This window comes from Coenobita brevimanus, chromosome 18, assembly GCF_032717465.1.
Source record: "Coenobita brevimanus isolate Jiangsu-jjx chromosome 18, ASM3271746v2, whole genome shotgun sequence".
Lineage (NCBI taxonomy): Eukaryota > Metazoa > Arthropoda > Malacostraca > Decapoda > Coenobitidae > Coenobita > Coenobita brevimanus.
The window spans coordinates 2,647,359-2,670,000 of NC_136971.1; the positions used below are offsets into that span (position 1 = coordinate 2,647,359).

Genomic DNA, 22,642 nt, shown 5'->3' on the forward strand with positions numbered 1-22,642 from the left:
CACGTACGTACGTAGCCGCGTAGCGATTCATTACCACCCTCCGCGGTTCCAGAGCAAGCTGGTGTAATGATATAGAATCCAGAAATTTTATGAAACCACATAGACACAGCATACTTATATGCGAAATCCAAAAACTGCATAGCCTAAACGAGGAGAAAACCTAACTTAAATCAAGGTGGGAACAATGAGATAGATGTAGGCTTCGTCCAGGATATGGCTAAAGTTCATCTGAGGGGCTGGTAGAGAAGGGCGAGCAGTGAGTCAGTGCGGTGTGCGCAACGTGTGCAAGACGGGTGAAATGTGATAGAAGGGACTAATAGAGATCGGACATGGTTGACTGCTCTTTTTTGGTTTTGAAAGGCTGCGTGTCATGTGTTGTTGTGGAGAGTTTCCTCATTAGCCCAGTCCTAGGTAATAAACAACCTAGGTTCTGACTGAAAAAGGAAGGATGCATCGTCAGTTGTTGCACATGTACCCTACGTTGAGAACTCTTGACGGAGAAGATGATGGGTCTTTTCTCATATATTACTGGTTCACAAGAACCAATCCTGAAAACATTATCTGTTCTTCGGCAGCTTACTGTTCCAGTACCGGTAGGTTAAATATGGGCCTGACACATGTTACTCTACATTGCTACCCGGATGTACTGAGAGTAGCTATTGAAAATTTGCTGAACCCTAGAAAAGCTAAATGGCTCTGAGCAGTGGTACAAAATGTATCGTCACCACGGTACAGGGAAATGTAAACTCACCATGCATAGTAACAAAACAGTGCCCAAATAGAATAATAAATATCTGATGAAGATGGACTTAATAGTTTGAAACAAAACATTGTTGGGAGGTCAGTAAAGACCACACTATCTAGTACGTTTTCAAATTATTTTCATCTTCAGAGAGAATTTCTGCAACTACTTCCTTCTCTTAAACCACAGCACTGGTATATAATTTAAATCAGATACCAGTAGTAGATATATTAAACTGAAATAACAAACCATTGAAGCCGAGAACTAACAATATGATGGAGGTGCAGAATGTATAACCTAGCTTTAACATATCTTTGGTAATGGCAACGAAAGTACTTCTATACAGGTTTCCCTCATCCACCCCCCCACCCCCCGTTACCTGCAAGAATCATGGATTTATCAACATGTTCTGTCTGCCCCCACCCCCCCTTCCTCCGTCTGTTGAAATTCTCACATGTTCCTCCTGGTAGGAGGTGGGGAGAGAGAGGAATTCGACCCTCTTGGTAAACCCCTGATGGTACAGTCTGAGATTACTTTAATGGTCTACACTCACCTTACAAATCACGATGCAGGTCAGTCGTTATATAAACAGCTAAACAGGTTACCGGGTATGATTTTTTTTTTTTTTACCAGTAGATTGATTGGTTTATTGAGGGTGTGAGGCAGTGTTGAGCCTTGTATGAAAGTGCTGCCGGTGGTTACTGAGTGTAGGCTACTGATAATGTCAAACCGGTCGGGTACTATAGGTTTGCGCGGTTACGTCAGTCAGTCCGTCCGCAATATCGTGTCTGTTCTGTAACTTCCACATGCATGGACAGATTTTGATATAACTTCACAAAATTTTTCCCCATACCATGACGGTGTGTCACGCGCAACATCCAGCCATCAACTCCCAAGGTCAAGGTCTTTACATACCGGTACCCATATTGTGTACATAGTACGTACCTATCATTCCTACAGTGTATACACAGTACATATGTATTGTTATCATCTGGGAGGGGACTTTGTATTGCATGGCAATACTGCATTCACTTGTTTTTGTTTTAACGGTAGGACCTACAAAATTTTTAGCCTGAAGTCTAAATGACATACCGATACAATAAAATATTACTCTGACATAAGCAGGGGGAAAAAATGGTTAGGAAGATGTTTATAATTGGGAGTTTCGTAAATCCATAGGAATACTGCTTTATGAGAAGACCAAAACAAAATATCCAGACGACTCACCGTAATATAATTGTAAGAATAACTGCACTATAGTGAATACAGTAATTGGTTTAGTGCAGAAGCGCTATGGTAATGAGGCAAAGTGCCAGGGAAAAAAAAAAAAAGATTATTAGTTGAGGAAAAGGGGAGTCAGGGTTGATAATAAGAAAGTCCAAATATGGAGTACAAATCGCTGGTTGAGGGTTCTTTACAAAACTACAGCTTTTCTGAAGACGGTGGAATCAGAGGTTTCTCTCTCTCTCTCTCTCTCTCTCTCTCTCTCTCTCTCTCTCTCTCTCTCTCTCTCTCTCATTGGTTGGTTGGCAGATATCCGATGGCTGGGGAAAAAATCGTTCGGCGTTAGCTGTACTCAAGTAGGCTACATTGCTTAAATGCGACAGGATCAGTAAACGGGTTAGCAAGAACATATGATATACGGTTATTCATGTACCGTCTTCACTTCAGTGTCTTGCTTTCTAAGACGTGATTTAACCCATTGCTTAATGATATAACATTTCATTGTTAACGGTATACTCTGGCTCGCTCCAGACGATTCCACTAATCGTAGGGAAATGTCTACTTAGAGGGTTCAACCCTGCTCGATGCGTTCATTCAGTAGTAGTTTCATACTAGCACTTTTTTCTGGCCTACGCCAGGTGATTTGATTCAGTTTAAGGAAATAGCACTTTCGTAGGTTGAATCAGAGTATATTTTGTGTAACGTGACGTACCATCATATACCAAGCAAACTCCTAAGCATTTACACAGCTGGTAAGTAGGAACTGTGTTCCTCTGTCTGTCTTCTTCCTGCGACCGCTGGTCTTTGAAATGATGTGTTCATGCGGCAGGAAGTGGACGGATCTTGATTTACAGTAGATTCTTTATACGGTAGTTGTTTTCCTACCCATTGATGGGACGGTTTTTGAAGGTTACTAGCCATTTATTATTGTTTTCTCTCGAGTATCCTTGAATTCTACCCCCACCCCCTCTTTGTAAGGACTTTTCCAAGGCTGCAAGCTATTAGTCTTTCAGATCATTACAAGAAAATATAAGGCGACCGTAGTGGTATATTCCGTTCTTCATATCATCCTTTATCCCGTCAAGGGAATCACGGAGCAGCGTACAGAATTCATATTCTGCTGAATACTGGCAGATTTCTTATTCCTTAGATATTTTGCCTGATTTGGCTGCCTTGACTGACGTACGTAAAGCATAATGTTGGTATATACCGGTAATCCATATGGCTTCATAAGTTCATACTGGTAGTTTATCTGTTAATCACAAATTTTCTGTACTACATACTCCCATTACGTATGTACTGATGTCTGTATCTATGTGTCTGTCTATCTGTGTGTCTATCCATCCATCTCTCTCTCTCTCTCTCTCTCTCTCTCTCTCTCTCTCTCTCTCTCTCTCTCTCTCTGTTTATATACGGTATATAATATTTCCCGAGTGCATTGAGATGAGTTTTGTCCTTGGTAATGTACTGTAGGTTAGGCGTGTAGGTGTGGTGGCAAGGTTGTTGGGGAGGCTGGACTGTGTGATGCGTCAACCGAGGGCGGACACTAGCCAAGTCTCCACCCAGACCTCAGTCACCCGGTAGTTGAGTCACCACCACCACCACCACCATGCACTTCAAATTTGGTTCCTTCATGCACTTAATCTCTTCCTCATTCCAGTACGTTGCCGCCTTCCACATTTTCCCCTGCCTTCCTTATGTACTCCGGCAGATATTTCCCTCTTGTCTGTCTTCATGCTTCATCTTACCTGCCTGCCCCTCTCCTTCCCTCATAATAATTAATCTTACGCATGCCTGCCTCCCTCCCTCGTACCCATCCTCCATGCTTCCCTCTCTGCTTCATTCATACTTTACCCTCTTGACTCCTTATCTTACAGGTACCTTACTTGCTTCCCTTGAACACTCCCTACCCGCCTCATTCATATCACCCCCCTCCCCCCCCGCCGCCACCTTGTTCATACCCAGCCTTGTATCCTACCTCCCTCATATTCTCCCTACTTCCGTTATACCTTTCCCCTTCATAACCTCTTCCCTACCTCCCCCATACCCCCTGCTCATTACCTCCTTCATTCCGCCATCCCTGCCTTCCCAGTATCCCCTGATATTGCTCTGTCAGCCTCCCTCATACCTCCCCCTGCCTCCTTCATACCCCTCCCTGCCTTCCTCATACCCCTCCCGCCTCCCTCATGCCCCCCCCTCCCTACTTCTCTCATACCGGTACCTCCTTCCTGCCTTCTTCATACACCCCCCCTTCCGCCCTCACACCGGTACCCCTATACGGTACCTCCTTCGTACCCCCTCCCTGGCTCTCCTGATACCCCCCTCCCGGCCTCCCTCATACCTCCCACCCTGCTTCCCTCATACCCCCCTCCCTGCCTCGCTCATGTCCCCTTCCCAGCCTCCCTCATAACCCCCTCCCTGCCACCCTCATAACCCCCTCCCTGCCACCCTCATAACCCCCTCCCTGCCACCCTTATAACCCCCTCCCTGCCACCCTCATACGCTCCTCCCTGTCTCCCTCATACGCCCCTCCCAGGCTCCCTCATACGCCTCTCCCTGCCTCCCTAATAACCTGCGCCCTTCCCTGCCACCCTCATACCCTCTTCTCTGCCTCCCTTTTCCTGTCCATCCTGCCTCCTTGCCTCCCTCATACTCCCTCCCTGCCTCCCTCATACCCCCCTCCCTGCCTCCCTCATACCCCCCTCCCTGCCTCCCTCATGCCTCCTCCCTGCCTCCATCATAACCTCCTCCCTTCCACTCTCATAACCCCCCTCCTTGCCTTCCTCATACCCCCATCCCTGCCTTGCTTCCCTCATGCCTTCTCCCTACTTCCATCATATCCCCCTCCATTCCACCCTCATTAATCCTCTCCTTGCCTCCTTCATACCCCCACTCTCTGTCTCCCTCAATCCCTCCCTACCCCCATCATAACCCCCTCCCTTCCACTCTCATAACCACCCTCCTTGCCTCCCTCATAACCCCCTCCCTGCTATCTGCCCCTTCATACCCCCCCCCCTCCCTGCGTCCCACACACCTCATTCCTTCCTCCGTTCTTCCTTACTTTCCTTCCCCCTGATTCTCCTTCCTCTTAATTCCGTACACTAACGCCATAACCTGCTTCCTACTCCCGTGTCTCCTCACTCCCCTGCTTTCTTTCCCTTCCACCAACTTTCCTTCCAACTTTACCCTCCTGCCTTATTCATATCTTGCAGTCAGACACTACCACACTATCATCCTCCCTATCTTGCCTTCCAGTCTCATTCCTGTTTTACAGTCGTACCCTCCCACCCTACATTTCTTCCTTCCGTCCCTTCTTTCATTATAACTATCTTGCAGTCAAGCTCTACCACCCTTCCTTCCTTTCTGCCATTCGTTCCTAACTTATTTCTGTTTTGCAGTCATATTCTATCACTCTTCCTACTTTCTTGCTTTGCCTTACTACCTTATTTCAATTTTGCCATCATATGCTGCCTTCCTGTCTTCTTACAGTGCCTTCTTACCTGTTTTCCTGTGCTACCTAGTCACTCCCCCTTTCCCCCTTCAGTCCTTACTCCTTAGATTGTTCATCACAAGTATCTTCGTTACATGTCAACCCCAGTGAGATATAAGGCGTTCCGTCTGTTTCTTCACACACACACACACACACACACACACACACACACACACACACACACACACACACACACACACACACACACACACACACACACACACACACACACACACACACACACACACACACACACACACACACACACACACACACACACACACACACACACACACACACACACACACACACACGTAGAAGGGGGTCGGAGCTTAAATATATACTTGTACCTACAGTAGATTATGACAAATAAATTGAATGTGGGTATACAGAGATTAAAAACTATAACTAGGTATGGTACGATAGTCTCTTGACAGACTTGAGTGTTGTTGCACGGTAGCCTACGGTAGCTATGTAATTAACATCACACTCTTATAGATCAAGTGTTTGTGTGCCTATGCGACACGGAATGAAAGTAGCAACTATTAAGCCTGAGAAGTCCGGGGGACGACTCGGTTTTTCTAAGCAATGCGGAACACTTGTCTGCTTTTTCACATTAACCAGGCCTAAATAGCATCTCCATCTGGAACACTGATACAATAACACTGAAATGCAATACAGATAATAAAGAAATTGTATGGAGAGGATGTCGAACCAAAGTATTGTCTTATTCTACCACTGAACAACATGAAATAAGCTGCAAAGGGATTGAAATTTTCGTCCTTATGTTACGTTGAACAGTAATAGGTATTATGAGCCACTGGGATGCGTCCTGAGGTCAGAGAGTTAATACACTACGGTATCTCGATATAATGTTGAGTTTGATTTACCTGCATATTCCGTGTATTAGGACAGACTGAACGGTATATAATATTAGAAAATTGGTAATAGCATTAATCTGTCTTTGTCAGGATGGTTGCCTGAGCTGATGGTGACGAGTGGAAGCAAGCAGCAGGCGATCATCATCAGCAGACATCTGAGCAGACCCCCAGCAGGCAGGATGAGGCCTACTTACCTGCTTGGCCTATCTTTGCTGGTTCTGGCCGCCGTCGTGTGTCCAGGTCAGTACAATGAACATGTTACCATGGTACTTTTTGTGTGCTTTGTAACCTGTTATTTTTCTGTATCGACTTATTTCAGGACTCTGTGTAGTAGTATTAACTGTAGCTTCAGAAGCGTTGAAAACTAGCTTCTCCCGTCCTATCAGCAGATTTTGTAAAGTTAAGACTACCAACATTTTTTTTTTTTTCTGAGGCCTTTTCACAACTACAAATTACAAATCTGTTTACAAGAGTTGATATTCTGGTAACGACTGCACATACATTGTCTTAAGCTGTCAGGTGGCCGTCATTTCATCTCGAGGGTCTTAACAAAAGATATTTTCCACGTCCCCTGTTACCTCGTTTTAGATATGGCTGTCTCCTTTTTTGTATTTCTCCGTGTGTATCACGTGGACTTAATGCCTGTTTGAGTGGTGCATGGAAAATATATTGTAAAGAAAACAGTTGAAGAAGCAGGCAGTGTTTTAAGTATTACCAAAGAATTACTCCGGCCCCCGTGGGTGAGGGCTTCATCACATTGAAGTCGGAATCAGACATATTCTGACGTAAATAGTTCGTTCGTGTAGATCTTGGCAAAAATTGGGATAAGAAAAATCGTTTCTTTGAACCACGTCCTTAGCATAACGTTTCTTACTGCCACGTACACCTTCTCTGGCATGAAGAAATTGAATGCCCAAAAGTGATCCTTTGAAACTATGTCTAATTTATTTACTTTTATTCCGACCAATACGATCGTTAAGTTTGCGTCAGAATATGGGCTCTATTTTAGGGTGCGTAGAACGCTTCGTAATATTTTCCTCTTTTTTTTTTTTTTTTTTCTCATATTGCACCGTATCATTCATTCTCTTTCATGTTACAAATGTTTCAATATCGACTCCGTGTGTATCAGTAACACATAAGAGGACCTTGAAGTGGAATGTGCACCAAAAAGTAATCAAGGATGAGGCAATACAAAATCTCCAAAGCCACTTACAGTATGGCCCTGTGTCCGATTCCGACCCCAGTGGAACGAGGTCTTAAATCTTTCCTCCTTCGAAAGCATGTATTTCAGTGCAAAGAGAACGTTGAGTCTCTTGAGCGGCCCCATAGTTCCAGTGTTGTCTTGACCATAATTTCATAGCCTGCGTTGGGAGTGTTGTCGTTTTACTGTAAATAAATGTATGGTTGTTCATGGTTGTTGATTTGGAGTTGGTTTATTTGAGTTGAGGGTATGGAAAGAATAAAGTAATTCCATTCTGAGAGCTTTCATTTAGAGGTGGTCACACGGCAAGGGCAAAGTTCTACCTGTGTGTGCTATTGTTAACAGAATAAACAGTTTGATCCGAGTTTAACCAAACTTGGTAGAGGATTGAAGGTCAGCCGATTTTTTTTTTTTTTTTTTTTAACAATAGATCAAAGGTCAGCACAGAGGGCAAGTTCAACTTTGTTTTTATCCGATTTAGACCAGGTTTTCTGGACGTGTTGGAAGTAAGGCAAGAATGAAGCAGTGTAATTTTACGAGCATTAGATCAACTTAAACAGTTTTTGTTCATTGTAGACCAGACACTGTGGAAATGTTCAGGGTAAGGTACACTATTAAGGCAAAGTTAAAGATATTCAGCTGGAAAGAAAAAAATCAGTCAAAGGTCAGTGTCGTAAAGATCAGAATTCATGGTCACAGGGCAAGATCAACTCACAGTTTTTGTCTGATTTAGACCAAATTTGGTGGATGGAAGTGTAAAGTTTAAGGCAAGAACGAAGGGATTCGGTTTTGGGAACAGTCAGTCAGTGGTCAAGGTAACAGGGCAAGGTCAGAGTTTGTCCCGTGTTGCAGTGTGTGAACAATATAACTAAACAATTTTTATCTGATTTGGGTCAAACTTGTTTCGAGATCACTCAGGAGGCTCACCTCCTGTTATTGAAAACAATAATCCCGAGATCAAGGTCAGCCTCAGCCTAAATTTTATGGAAGGCTTACTTTAAGGCAACGATAAAGAGTTCAGATATTCAGAACAGTTAGTAAAAAAAAAAAAAGAATCAAGGTCGCAAGGAAAGATCTGAGATCAGGGTCACTAGACAAGTCAGCTCAAACAGTTTTGATCTGATTTAACTCGGACTTGGTGGAAGGTGAACGGCTAGGAAATAATGAAGTAATTCGATTTTGAAAGTAATCAGTCTATTCTCACGGTCACAGGGCTACGTCAGATTTAGCCCTAATGCAGTTCGGTGGGAGCGGGAGTTTCTTCTCGTTTCATTGTACTCCTGTCTCCATGCGACTATATTCCGTTGAAGTTATAGTTTTTATTTAATTACTTTACCTTCTTTTAACCCGCACACGCACGCCCATCTCAGCAGTTACTTCAAGAAACAAGGGATGAGGTTATGACACACCTAATGTCTGACTTGGCTTATATCTCTGATTGGGATAAAAGTAATCTTGTTTTTAATGCATCAAAAACTCAGTTTCTCTATCTTTCAACCCGACAGAATCGTCTGCAGGAGTATCCTTTAATTTTTAAAAATATCCAACTCATTCCTGCATCATCTGTGAATATACTTGGGGTTTCATTCTCTCGGGATTTATCTTGGAAAGATCATATTACCTCTATTATAAAATCTACTTCGAAGAGATTAGGTGTACTAAGCCGACTTCGTGCATTTTTTTGCCCTCCACAGTTGTTGACTTTAAACACGGGCATTTTATTCGCCTCTGTGTAGAGTACAACTCTCCTGTTGGAAGGCTCCCCACGTACAGCTCTTCTCAACAAGATGAAGTCAAAGGCTTTTCATCTCATTAACTCTCCTCTTACTGCCTCCCTTCAGCCTCAGTCTCTTCGCCACACTGTTGCATCTTTATCTCTTTTTCTGTCGCTACTTCATTGGTCACAGCTCCTCTGAACTGTCTGCTTGCATCCCTCCACCACTACGGCGGGCGCATAGCACCCATCTAGCAGCAAACTCTCATCCATTTTCTGTCCAGCCCTCTAATGCAAGAATTAACTGTTACTCCCAGTCCTCCATATTTGCAACAGGTCAACTCTGGAACTGTCTCCCTCTGTATGTATTTCCTACTGCCTATGATCTCCAGTCTTTCAAACGCAGTGTGTCCAAGCATCTTGAAATGAGCGGATCTTGAATCTGGCTCTCTGTTATCTTGTTTTTGTTTTTTATTGGAGGGAACAATCTTGCGGGCTCCTGGCTTTTGGTTCCTTCTTTCTTGCATAAAAAAAAAAAAAATGCATGAGTGGATGTTGTGTTTTGATCACTGTGTGTGTGTGTTCACAAAGCTGCAACATTTATTATCCTATTTTGACCAAACATTGTAGAACGATGGAGGTTCAGCCATTTTTTTTTTTTTTTTTTTTTTTTTTTTTTTTTTTTTTTTTAAATATACTGTAAGGTCAGTGGGGGGCCAGTGTTTGGGCCAGCAAAGAAATCTTAAATTATTTTTATACAGTTTAGATGAAACTTGGGGAAAGGGTTGAGGGGGAGGCAAGAATGAAGTGATTTAATTTTGAGAACATAGTGAAAGGTCAAGGTCAGAGAGTAGGGTAAAATTTCGACCTGTGGGTTTGTGGAAAAAAAAAAAAAGGTTTTCATTTGATTTGAATCAACATGGTGGATTGTTTGAGGATCCCCCCCAGGAGTTGACCTTTTTTTTTTTTTTGTCAGTAGGTTCAAGGTCAAGGTTACATGGCAAGGTTAACTTAAAAAAGTTTCATCCGATTTAGACCAATCTTTGTGAAAGGGTTCAGGATCAGCAAGAAGACAGGGATTCGATTTTCTGAACAGTATAATGACAGGTCAGGGTCACAGTGCAATGTCAACTTTTTTTTTTTTTTTTTTCCCGCCAAATTTGGTGGATGAGTTGTCAGACAAGAAAGACGGGATTCGGTTTTGAGAATAGTCAGTCAAAGGTCAGGGTCACAGGGCAAGATCATAGTTGATCCTTGTGTTTGTTTGAACATAATAACTAGGACAGTTTTAATCTGATTTAAATTAAACTTGGTGGGTACGTTGAGGATCACCCAATTAGTTGACCTGTTGTGCTTGCGAACAGTAGGTTAAAGGTCAAGGTTACGTGGCAAGGTCAACTTGAACTGTTTTTATCCGATTTAGAGTTAAATATGTGGAAGGATTCAATTTAGGGAGAGTATAAAGTGATTCGATTTGGCGAACAGCCAGTGGAAAATCTGTGTCACTTGGAAAAGATATGGTCACTGTCAGTGGACAAAGTCAACTCAAACAGTTTTGACCATATTTAAACCAGACTTCTTGAAAGAGTTAAAGCTTAAAGAATGAAGTAGTCTTGAAAGTAATTAGTCGAAGATCAAGGTCACTGGGCAGAGTCAAATATTCCGCCCTGAGATTTGTTGACGAGCACAAGTATTGCCTCTCTCTCTCTCTCTCTCTCTCTCTCTCTCTCTCTCTCTCTCTCTCTCTCTCTCTCTCTCTCTCTCTCTCTCTCTCTCTCTCTCTCTCTCTCTCAAGTGAAGGGGGGTTTGACACATAATCATAATCTCATCACTGCTAGCATTGAATAAAAATTCCGTAAATCATAAGTCTGAATTTTAAAAAAATCGTCGTAATAAGTGTGTTAACCTTATGACTACACTCTCGTTCTCATTATGTTCCAGCTAACACCAGACAGATTTTTTCAACTGAGTATGCCATAGGAGCCTGAATCTTATTACCGTCACAGATATACTTATAATGGACAGGGCAGTTCATGTCCTTTTACGTTTATAGTCAGACTACTTTATTCAGCTGAGTAAATAACGCGAGCGTCAGTGTTCACCCCTTCAGTTCGGAAACGAATTTTGTCTTTCTTGTTTCATCAGACGATTTTATTCAGCAACTCTGTTCAGTTCTCGAACTGAAGAGTTTGATTACTGTAATTTTATCACAGCCTATATAGGCCTATACAAGTAATTTCCATTTCGAAAGTGCCCCCTAAACTTATTCTAAATTGTCTGTAGTAGGCAAGATTGAAATAAATAATACGTCATAGGGCTGAAGAAGTAAATAAAGAAGTTGGAAGAGAGAGTGAGAAGAATGAAGTGAAGGTGTGCGGGCCAGCCGAGCGTGACACTGGCACACAATTTATCCACCAGCACAGGTCACTCCACTCGGGGCGCGGCAGCAGCTGCTGCTGCTGCTGGTGACCCGGCTACCAGAGGAGAAAGTACCTGCCTCTGGCTTGTAACACGTATTGCCGCAAGAGAATTTTTTGAAGGAAACTGCGAAGGGCTTAGATTTAACGGATTCCACTAAGGTTAGCTGCGCCAGTGTTCGCCTGGTGAACAGCCACCCCTGACTTATGAGAAGAATATTTTTCTCCAGACTTTGCATCTGATGTCAGAATCTTTACTGTTTCTTTAAAAAAAAAAAAAACGCTTGGGTATCATAGAAAGTTCTAAGAAAGCACATGGATTTACTGGGTTTTCCCCTCTTGTTTTGTAAGAGTACTGTTCAGTCCGGAGTGAAAATATTGTTTTAATAATACCGGATACAGTATAACTACAGCGAGCACTGATGCACTTAGTGGATAAGTGCTTCTGAATCTGTCTGTTGAGCGAAAAGTTAAGACAAATACAGCATTGCTTTTCTCATGTCAGACTGCGTTCCAGCTCTAAGCAAAATGTTACGAGTAAAAAGCATTGCTTACTTTGTGCTGCTAGCTGATTTAGAACATAAGAAGTTAGGCTGGAAAGTGTTGAGCGAGCATCAGTAGGGAGGTTTTTGTTGTCTTGAAGATTTGCGGATGGTAACTTGACTCGCCACTTCCTGGAGCTGTGTTCGGTCAGGTCAGTGGTGGTCGATATCGTCGGTCTGTTTCATCTTTGCTACAACAGGGGCGTGATCGGTATTGGCATTAGCTTTCTCTACACAGTGTCCTGTAACTGTAAATGAACAGTCCATTATATAGTTATCTCTTCTTGTAAATTCCTTATTATATGTACGAGATCAGTGATTATAACATTGTTAAAAGAGAAGTACGCTATATTTTATGCTCCATTTCCAGAAGATATAGTATTGAACCATAATGCGTATTAGTTTTATGAGAATTTCTATAGTTTGGGGTTTCCTTTCTTACTTTTGTATAGTGTGAAATGCTGGACACAACACCGGAATAGACAGCAGTACATTAGTTTTGGGATGGCGAATAGACGTAATGTAACACCACATCATTACAGGATTTACCTACGTAATGTATATCGCTTCCATCCAAATACCTGTTCATGTAACTAACACGAACGTAGTAACTTATGGCTAAATATTCCATCAGTATCTGTTTGACCTTAATCTGATCAAACCCGGTGTGAATAAAGCGTGGCTGAAAACTAAGCATAGGGAAATCATCACATAACAGTAGGATGCAAACAGTGATGCCATTAAGCATTCAGAGTGGGTTGTCCCTTGAGGTCATTTTAAACACAGGGGTAAACTTGAGGCTTGAATTAAGTCTGCTTAAGCCAGATGTATCAGTATTAATTAAACGTTTTCTTTCGAAAGACACTGCAGGCTTTTATTTTGTCGTGAGGAGTCAAAACTGCCAAACATATTTCTTGGCAACAAAACAACCCACTCATAGCCCACTCGACAGCTTTCGCTTCAAGGATTTCTGCTTGTGACCTTGTCGACAACTTTCGCTTCAGGATTGTGTAATGATAAAAGGAAAGGCAAAACTAGGTTATTATATTATATAGACACATCTAGATTAATTAAAGTCAAGGAGACTTCCAGTCGTTTTTAATGGAGGCATTTTAAAAAAGTATATAATATACAAACATCGATTACATGCAATAAAAATATGTACCGTCGGGGACGAAGTGTGCTTAATACATCACCTCTACTCCTCACTGTCGTCTGCTAACTATGCCGAAGCTAAGCAAAGTTTGTTATGTTTCTCTAGCCATAGATGTTCTCTTTAATATGATGCGTCAGAGGGGAAATTGACGGACATACCTATCCTACGTGGGTAATTGAGATACGCCATTATCAATCGAAATTTTGACCCTGACTGAACAAAAGGGAGTACCAATGTTCGGATCCACAAACATTCGTGAGACTAAACTGTGAAGCAGATTGCATGGTTATACTTTAAACTTTACTCATACAGCTAAAGAACACTTCACAACCAAACCGGGTGATTATTAAATGTGAAAATTATACAACGAAACTAAATTGTTCATTACAGTATGTAGCCTTACCAGTCCGACGATCTTTTTTTTTAGTGTTATTTCCAGATGATAATAGTCCCCCTTCCCCCTGGGATAGGCTCGTCGAACTTTAGGGGTTATTAAGTCTTCATTAACGCATCCGCCGTTAATAACCCTCCAAGTTGAGTAAGTAAACTGGTTGTGTCTTGATTTACCGCTTCAGCACGGACTGTATATATATATATATATATATATATATATATATATATATATATATATATATATATATATATATATATATATATATATATATATTAGCCGAAAAGGTTCCCACCCGGACTTTTTCGGCAAGCTCCTGCGGAGAGCTGATTAAGCGTTCGGTCAATATACCTTATGTAACTTTTCAACATACAAATAATCCTAATAAATTATATACCAAAACACTCCCTGGATCAGGCTGATTCAGAATATGTATCATATGTGGGGGTAGACCCTAAGGGAGCCGAGTTTATAGGTAACAAACATGCAAACACTCGCCTTTGTTATATATATATATATATATATATATATATATATATATATTCTTGGCACCAGACAGTTGGTGCATTTTCAAATCACAGAGGAACTCTCTTATTGAAAGGAACAATAAACGTCTCCGGTTCCAAAAGGCTCTTATGATTTCAGTACGATCGCGTGGAGATAGCATGAATAAAATATAGAATGCGTCATCGTATTGACTTGGTTGAAATGTAAAAATACGCTTGGTGAGTGAAGAAGTTGATTGATATGGAGACCAGATCATCATAGAAACTGTTGAAGACCCATTATGAATACGGACCCAGGACCTGAGTGTAGTCGTAAACATCAGTAACCTGAGTGGTGTGTGTTGACGGGCGCCCAGTACCACCACCACGGGTACTGGCACTGCCGACATTGATGAACACCTGATCACGTTACCTAACACACACACACACACACACACACACACACACACACACACACACACACACACACACACACACACACACACACACACACACACACACACACACACACACACACACACACACACACACACACACACACACACACACACACACACACACACACACACACACACACACACACACACACACACACACACACACACACACACACACACACACACACACACACACACACACACACACACACACACACACACACACACACACACACACACACACACACACACACACACACACACACACACACACACACACACACACACACACACACACACACACACACACACACACACACACACACACACACACACACACACACACACACAGAAATTTCTTCCGTTCTTACAAAACAGATCTTGGAGGAAAATCATAGTGCAATTATTAAGATGTGTTTTTGCAGGAAGTACAAGGAATGGACAGAGTAGAATTTTTCCATCTGTCCTGCCCCCTCAAAAAAATAAATAAATAAATAAGTAAATAAATAAAATCTTAGTTACGATATTGTAATAATTGTAAGGTTTGTTCATTAATCTGACCCCAGGTATTGTACCGGTATCTACATGGCAGTCTATGTGCTTAATGCATTGCGCCGTATTTTGTTGGTTGAGTTTTGCAGCCTCCGGACGATCCTATTAATTTTAGGGGAGACCTTTTATAGTGAAGGGGTCAGTGACCGTTATCATTTAACTGTTTTGATTGTCTCAAAGTGAATAAAATCATATGGAAATAAAATAAAACTTACGTACTGATGCGGCCAAGTATTTCTTCCCACCCTGATATCTGGAACCTTTAAAAATAACATCGCACACGTTACATGAATTTCTCACTTTCCACAAAAATATCCACGCCATTTTTTCTATACTGCATGGTGTTTCCTCTCACTTTTTTTTCTGCCGGTTTCGGCTGAAGGGTTTGGTGGGCTTGGAAGAGGCTTTTTCTGTAATATCCTTTTCGTATTCTAGAAGTTTAGCCACTCTTGTAGGAATCGCCCAACATCGCCCAGCTGACCTACTGCAATAATCCTCTCTTCCTATGTTCTTATATATCTAATACTGGCTGATAACAGCAGCTATGCAGTCTCTTTCTGTTGGTATTATCAAAGTCTATATAATAACTGTTCCGAGATCGTGTGTGACAGTATCGTAGGTACTGGTTAGGCACAGCAGGATGGGAATGAATACTTGGCCGCAATAGTACGCCGTCATATTTAAGAAATTGATAAACTGACCGCTAGTCCCTTTGTCTCTTCTTAGACTATCTTCAGACTATTTTAGTTTGTTCAGGAATGATTGTTGGATCTTGAGAGGTTAGATTTAGCCTTAGTCAACCTCTACCCTTACAGTTCCTTAGATGGTATTACAGCGTATTTCGATCGGTGGTAATCTGCAGTGTCGCTAAACGAGTTCATCTGTGTCCTTTTCTTCTGTCTCTGTACTTATTTGTACACCGTTATAATGATGTAATCATTTCCCATTTGCTGCGAAGAAATGCATCTTCAGCAGCCGTTTTAAGAACATAAGAACATAAGAAGAGAGGATAACTGCAGTAGGCCTGTTGGCCCATGCTAGGCAGCTCCTAGAAGAGTAACTGAACTACTAGAATGAGATAAGGATAGCAAAGAAGAAGGCTGTTTTTACTTGACGGATCTGGGCCAGTCCCACAACTCGAGTACTAAGTTGTGGTTGTATGAAATTCAGTGAGTTTGAAACGAGGCAGAAATGAGTCTCCTTGGTTACGAATCAAAACGACCTTCAGTTTTATACCACTTGGCCATCAAATGAGGTGGTAGAGGTAAGAGATCGTCAGAGCACAACAGACGCACTATAGTGCGGGTGTTTTTTCTGGCAGGCATTCAGAAAGGAAATGTAGTAGAAAAATTAGGAGAAAGGAATGAGGGTGCTTTGTTTATTCTGGCGCGAAGTGGTGAGGCGGGAGAGAGTGGGAGGAGGGAAGGGAAGGAGGCTAAGTCATTTGAAGTCATTCAGGAAAACTGGAGAAGACAGGCGCGGAGGGAGTAATGGGAGGTTGGTGCGGAGGGAAAGGGAGTAGGGACGAAGAGGGAGGGGTGCCAGGGGTAGGAGAGTAAGATGAGGAAGAGAAATGGACAGGACTAGCGAAATGAATTAAGGGAGGAAGGCAGAGAGTTGTAGGGAGGGAAGTGGGGGTAGGAGAAAAGAAAGAAGAGCTAAGTGTGGCAGGGAAAGGGAGGAAGAGGGGGAAGAACGAAGTGTGAGGGGAGGGAAAGTGGGTAAGAGGGAGAAGAGGAAAGACGGAGTGCCAGGGAACGGAATGATGAGGTTGAAGTGGGAGAGGTGCCAGTGACAGGAAGGAAGAGGTTGAAGAGGGAGAGGTGACAGGGAAAGGAAGATGATGACCAGGGAGGGATGCCAAAGACAGGGAGGGAGAGATGGGAGTGCCAGGGAAAGACGGGAAGAGGTAGAGGTGCCAGAGAAATGAAGGAACAGGGAGGTATGCCAAGGAAAGGAAGGAAGGGAAAGGGATGCCAGGGAAAGGGAGGAAGAGGGAGGGATGCCAGGGAAAGGGAGGAAGAGGGAGGGATGCCAGGGAAAGGGAGGAAGAGGGAGGGATGCCAGGGAAAGGGAGGAAGAGGGAGGGATGCCAGGGAAAGGGAGGAAGAGGGAGGGATGCCAGGGAAAGGGAGGAAGAGGGAGAGATGCCAGGGAATGGGAGGAAGAGGGAGGGATGCCAGGGAATGGGAGGAAGAGGGAGGGATGCCAGGGAAAGGGATGAAGAAGGAGGGGTGGCAGGGAAAGAGAGGAAGAGGGAGGGGTGGCAGGGAAGGGGAGGAAGAGGAGGGGGTGCCAGAGGTAGGAGGGTAAGGCCAGAAGGAACAAGTAAAGACCAATGGGAAGGAAATCAGGGATAAAGGCAGATATGGTTGAGATGGAAGGAGGAGGCAAGTAAAGAAAATGGAGAAGACATGTATTTTACCATTTTGTACGATGATCATGTCTCCACAGTACGTAATTATTCGCTTTGGCTTGGCTGTGCAGCGCTTGGTAGCCCTATAAATGAAGATGAGACGGTAAACAAGCAGTGGTATGCGCAACGAAGATCACGTTATAAACAATCCTATGCACAGCGTACGTTTAAGAATGTTTTTGAATGCGGACCCTGCCGAGGAGGGAAGGAGGACGTAAATGACGTGTGTGTGTGTGTGTGTGTGTGTGTGTGTGTGTGTGTGTGTGTGTGTGTGTGTGTGTGTGTGTGTGTGTGTGTGTGTGGGGAGGGGCTGGGGGGCAGGGAAGAAGAGAAAGAAGGGGAAGACGAAGACGTGGCACACAGATGGTGGGGGAACGTGGGAAGAAGTGAAGGAAGAGGCTTGGAGAAAGTTGGAGCGTGTGAAGAAGAGAGGCAGAGGTGGAAGAGGGAGAGAGGAAGGGTGATAGGAAATGACACAGGCTGATCAAGAAAGTTTTAAGGAAAAGGGAGAGAGTGAAAAATTCTACTGACACATGGAAATATTGTTTTTTGATAAGAGATACCGGTAACAGTTTCGATACGACACGGACGTAGTTTAGCGTGAGATGCTGAAATTTGCTATTGAGGTTGTGAAGGAGTTTATGAAGAAGAAATAGAGGATGCTACGTTAGAAGTACATAGATTAGCTAATGGGGGCAGTCCAAAAATGCTGTTGACTGTTTTCACTTGTGAGCTTTTCTATCCTCTAGGGTCTAGACGATTCTAAGTGCAGCTTCGGATAGAATTCATGAGGAGTGTAACAGGTCTCCTTTACCTCTTTCATTTCACTATGATGACTTGTTATTGGATTCTGTCTGCCGCCCCCCCAAAATATTTTCAGCGTAAAAAAAAAAAAAATGGTATTGAGGTTAGAGGGTTACAATTAGCCGATTGTCTGGTACCCAGAATTGTTGATTAGTTTCTGTAGCTCTAAAGAGCGCTCACAAATGTAAATAAATACATAGAAATAGATAAATAAATAAATAAATATATACATTTGTATATATATATATATATATATATATATATACACAGTATATGTATAATACAGAGAGAGAGAGAGAGAGAGAGAGAGAGAGAGAGAGAGAATCTTTTCAGGCACTCAGATAGCAGTATCATTTTTTTCCTATGGCATTTATGGTGGTATGATAAATTAGTATAATGAAGAAAAAAGTGTTATTAACCTGCGTTCCAACACATGACAAAATAAAATGGTTGTTGGCACTGCTATCTTCTCCGTATCAGGCCAGTACACTACACAGACGACTCCCTCTCAAGAGATATCAGTTTTCACTCCATTGTTTATGGAATGCTGGCCATGTCGTGCCGGGGGACCCAAAACAAGTTGTGTAAATAGATACAGAGAAAAAACAGAGCTCCAGTTTAATACTTTCTTGATTTGTAATGTTTTCTTGCACTCATTACTTGTTTGGGGGGAAAATTTGTTGGAAAGTGTGACGTGTGTGACTGATTCCGGGTAGATTAAACGCAGATGTGGAAAGCTGAGAAGAAGGCGAAGTGGTATGCCGAGATGGTAGGGAGGGCGGCTGGGAGGGTGGGGGAAGATTGGCGTGAGAGAGATGGTGGTGGTGGAAATGTAGGAGGGAGTGTGTGTGTGTGTGTGTGTGTGTGTGTGTGTGTGTGTGTGTGTAGGAGGGAGGGTGGGAGTTGGATGGTGTGTGTGTGTGTGTGTGTGTGTGTGTGTGTGTGTGTGTGTGTGTGTGTGTGTGTGTAGGAGGGAGGGTGGGAGTTGGATGCTGTGTGTGTGTTTGTGTGTGTGTGTGTGTGTGTGTGTGTGTGTGTGTGTGTGTGTGTGTGTGTGTGTGTGTGTGTGTGTGTGTGAGAGAGAGAGAGAGAGAGAGAGAGAGAGAGAGGTAATGGTGGCGAAGGAAAGAAGATGGAATATAGGGAGTAAAGACAAGTTAGTGCCAGATAGGAGGGGAGAGGACAGGACGGAGAATGTTGTAATTATGAAGGGTGAGTGTGAAGGAGGAAGGGAGGCATCACTGGAAGAAATGGAGAGGAGTTTTGTGGTGGAGAGGGGCAATGTATGTGGGATGGAGGGAGAGGACGGAGGAGATGTGAGGGGAGGAGCGGAGGAAAGCTAGAATGATGAGAGAATGAGAAACAAGATGAAGGAAGGAAGAAAGCAGGAGAGAGGAAGGGAAGAGAAGAGAGAGGAAAGCGGGGGGTTTGATATGAGGAAGGGGGGGAGGATGGGAGGAAGGAAAGGATTCAAGAAAGATGTGGGGAAGGGAGGAAAGGAAGCCAGAATGATGAGGAAGGGTCGGAGGGAATCAATAATGGTGAGGGGAAGAAGGGAGGGAGGAAGGAAAGCAAGCAATCAAGAATGATGTGGGAAGGGAGGGAGAAAGGATTGGAAGAAGATGAGGGGAGGGAGGGAGGGAGAAAGGAATGGAAGAAGATGAGGGGAGGGAGGGAGGAAGGAAGGAATGGAAGAAGATGAGGGGAGAGAGGGAGGGAAGTAGAGGGGAGAGTTGAAAGAAAGAAATGGACGAGGGAGGGAGGAGAGGGAAGGGGAGGGAGGAAGGGAAGGAAAAAAGACGACGGAAGGGAGGAAGAATTGAAGCAAAGCAAGGGAGACGAGGGTAGGGAGGGATAGAGGTGTAGAGAGAGGGAAAGTATTTGAGTAGTGGTTGAGTGTTGGATGGAGAAAGTGGTTTGGGTAATAGGAAAAAGAGGGGTGAGAGGGTGCAGAGAGCAGGAGGGTTAGGCAAGAGGTATGATGAGGTGATGGGATGCGGGAGGTGTTACAGGAGAGAGGCATCAGGAGGAGAAAAGGGAAAGATAGGAGGCAGGGAAAGGGAAGGGAGCAGGAGAAGGGAAGAGAGAAGAAGGGGGGGAAAGGGAGAGGGAGGGAGAAGGAAAAGGTGAAAGAGGGAGGGAGGAAAGGAGAAGGAAAAAGGGAGGGAGGGAAAGGGGAGAGTGCGAAGGAGGGGGAAGGGAAAGGGCAAGAAAGGAGAAAGGAGAGGGGAAGCACATGGCCTAATAGGAAGGAAAATAAGGCAGATTATATTATGAGAGAGAGAGAGAGAGAGTCAGAATTGGTCCATGTCTATATCACTTTGGCAACAAGACTACTATTACCCAGACACAGTTCCTTGACGCCTCTGAATACCAGACAGGGAGTCTGTGCCCCTGTAACGATGAACGAACACTGCTGGATGGATAACAGTTGTATAGAATGGCAGATGACATGTATGAGTACATAGAAGCAAATAACGGTACAGTGAACACGTAAGGTTAGCCATCACAAGAGTTACTGTAGATACTTAAACTGGCAAATACTGTAGAGGGATTTTTGTTAGTTATAGGGAGATGCAAATTGCCTAAGTTGTCGGCGTTGATAGATTAAATAAACTGAGAGTAACGTAAAGTTATGAACTGATGAATATGATCGTAAAGCAGATAGGAGTGGTGAGAAGAAAAAAATGTTATCAGATGGAACAGAGGAGAACGATAAAATCTTCGATAAGTAATGTTTGCCGAACTGCGAATCTCAGTTGAGGTTTTCTTGTATGGTCGTACGTGCAGTTGTTTCAGTTATTAGAAACGATAGAATAGTGTGTGTGTGTGTGTGTGTGTGTGTGTGTGTGTGTGTGTAGAGTGGAAGGGGATGCTTAGGGAGAATGGTTTTACATGGAATTGAGGGATTCTGACTCTGGGTGAAGTGGGATTGACTTTAGCCATTTTCTTCCCCAACATTTTTTTTTTAGAGGGGAGGGGAACGACCTTCATGGAAATTTGGGGATCCAAAATTAAATCTGGCACTGCATTTACAAATTTATGTGTGGAGGGGTGCTGGGGGTGGGAGGTGGGACTTAAAACCTTGATAATTAATGCGGTGATCATAAGATTGTTGTGTGCGTAGCGAAAGCTGCCTAACTAAAGGTGTCCCGTTTCTGAGAAGGTACTGTATCTGCAAGCTGTTATGCTGGGGAGGAAAGGTGCACTTGATTCTTGAAAATCAGCAAATTTGGCCTTTACCACTGGGCTGTCGTGTGAAAACCTGTCCAGCCATCAGCGGAATGGTTACTGAGATATGACTTCCACAGGTTGTGATAAACCGATTGGGGGGGGGGTTGAAACCTTGAAAAACAATGGGCTTGTGGTTGACCAAGGTCTGTATGTGTGTGTGTGTGTGTGTGTGTGTGTGAAATTGCACAGCCAAAGGTGGCCTGGTTACTGAGGTATGCAGTCTACAAGCTGTGATGTTGGAGACGGGGTGCTGGGTAATAGATGTACCAGTAGGGAACTGATAGTTACAAGTTGTGTTGACTTAGTAGTTACGGTACTATCTTCTGTAGTGTAGCAGATCTGAGACGTATCCCTCCCGTATTTTGGTATTTTAAGGAGAGAATAATTAAAGCTGGGAGTGGGGGCTTAATGTCCAGAAGCTGTGATGCTCGAGAAGGTGATGGGGTGGATGCCTAGAACCTTAAAAATTGATAGGTTGAGCCTGTGCTGGAGACTGTGTGTGTGTAAATTTGCACAACCAGTGATGGTTACAGAATTACGATCTTCACAAGATGTGCTGAACTGGGAGGGGGGGGGGGTGAGGAATTGGGGAACTAGAGTTTTGGAAATCAGTAGGCTTGACGTTTACTATAGGCATCCATTACGTATATGTAAGCTTATATTAGTGGAGTTAGTCCTCTTACATTGATACGGTGTTGACAAGCTATGTTCGAGTGTGGGGGATGCTGTGGGAGAGGCGAGGGGACTTGTTTGAAAAACAGTAGCTTTTTCATTTCCAGTAGTCTCGTAATGTGTATTGTAGTATAAACAAAGGTGGCTACGTTACTAAGGCGCTCGCAAACTGTGATAAATGATGATGGAACCGGAGAAATGCTACTAAATTGAATATCCCTCTGTATACTGAAGGATACATATAAAACATACAAACAGTCCTT

At 43.3% G+C, this 22,642-nt stretch overlaps 1 protein-coding gene across 1 annotated transcript in view; it reads left to right on the forward strand.

Annotated features, from left to right (window-relative positions):
- Positions 1-6,460: 6,460 nt before the first annotated feature.
- Positions 6,461-22,642, forward strand: part of LanB1 (laminin subunit beta-1) — a 179,607-nt gene continuing 163,425 nt past the window's right edge. Inside the window, exon 1 of the mRNA XM_080266111.1 lies at positions 6,461-6,577. Coding sequence (XP_080122237.1) covers positions 6,517-6,577 — 61 coding nt within the window. The 5' untranslated portion in view covers positions 6,461-6,516. The remainder of the gene's footprint in view (positions 6,578-22,642) is intronic.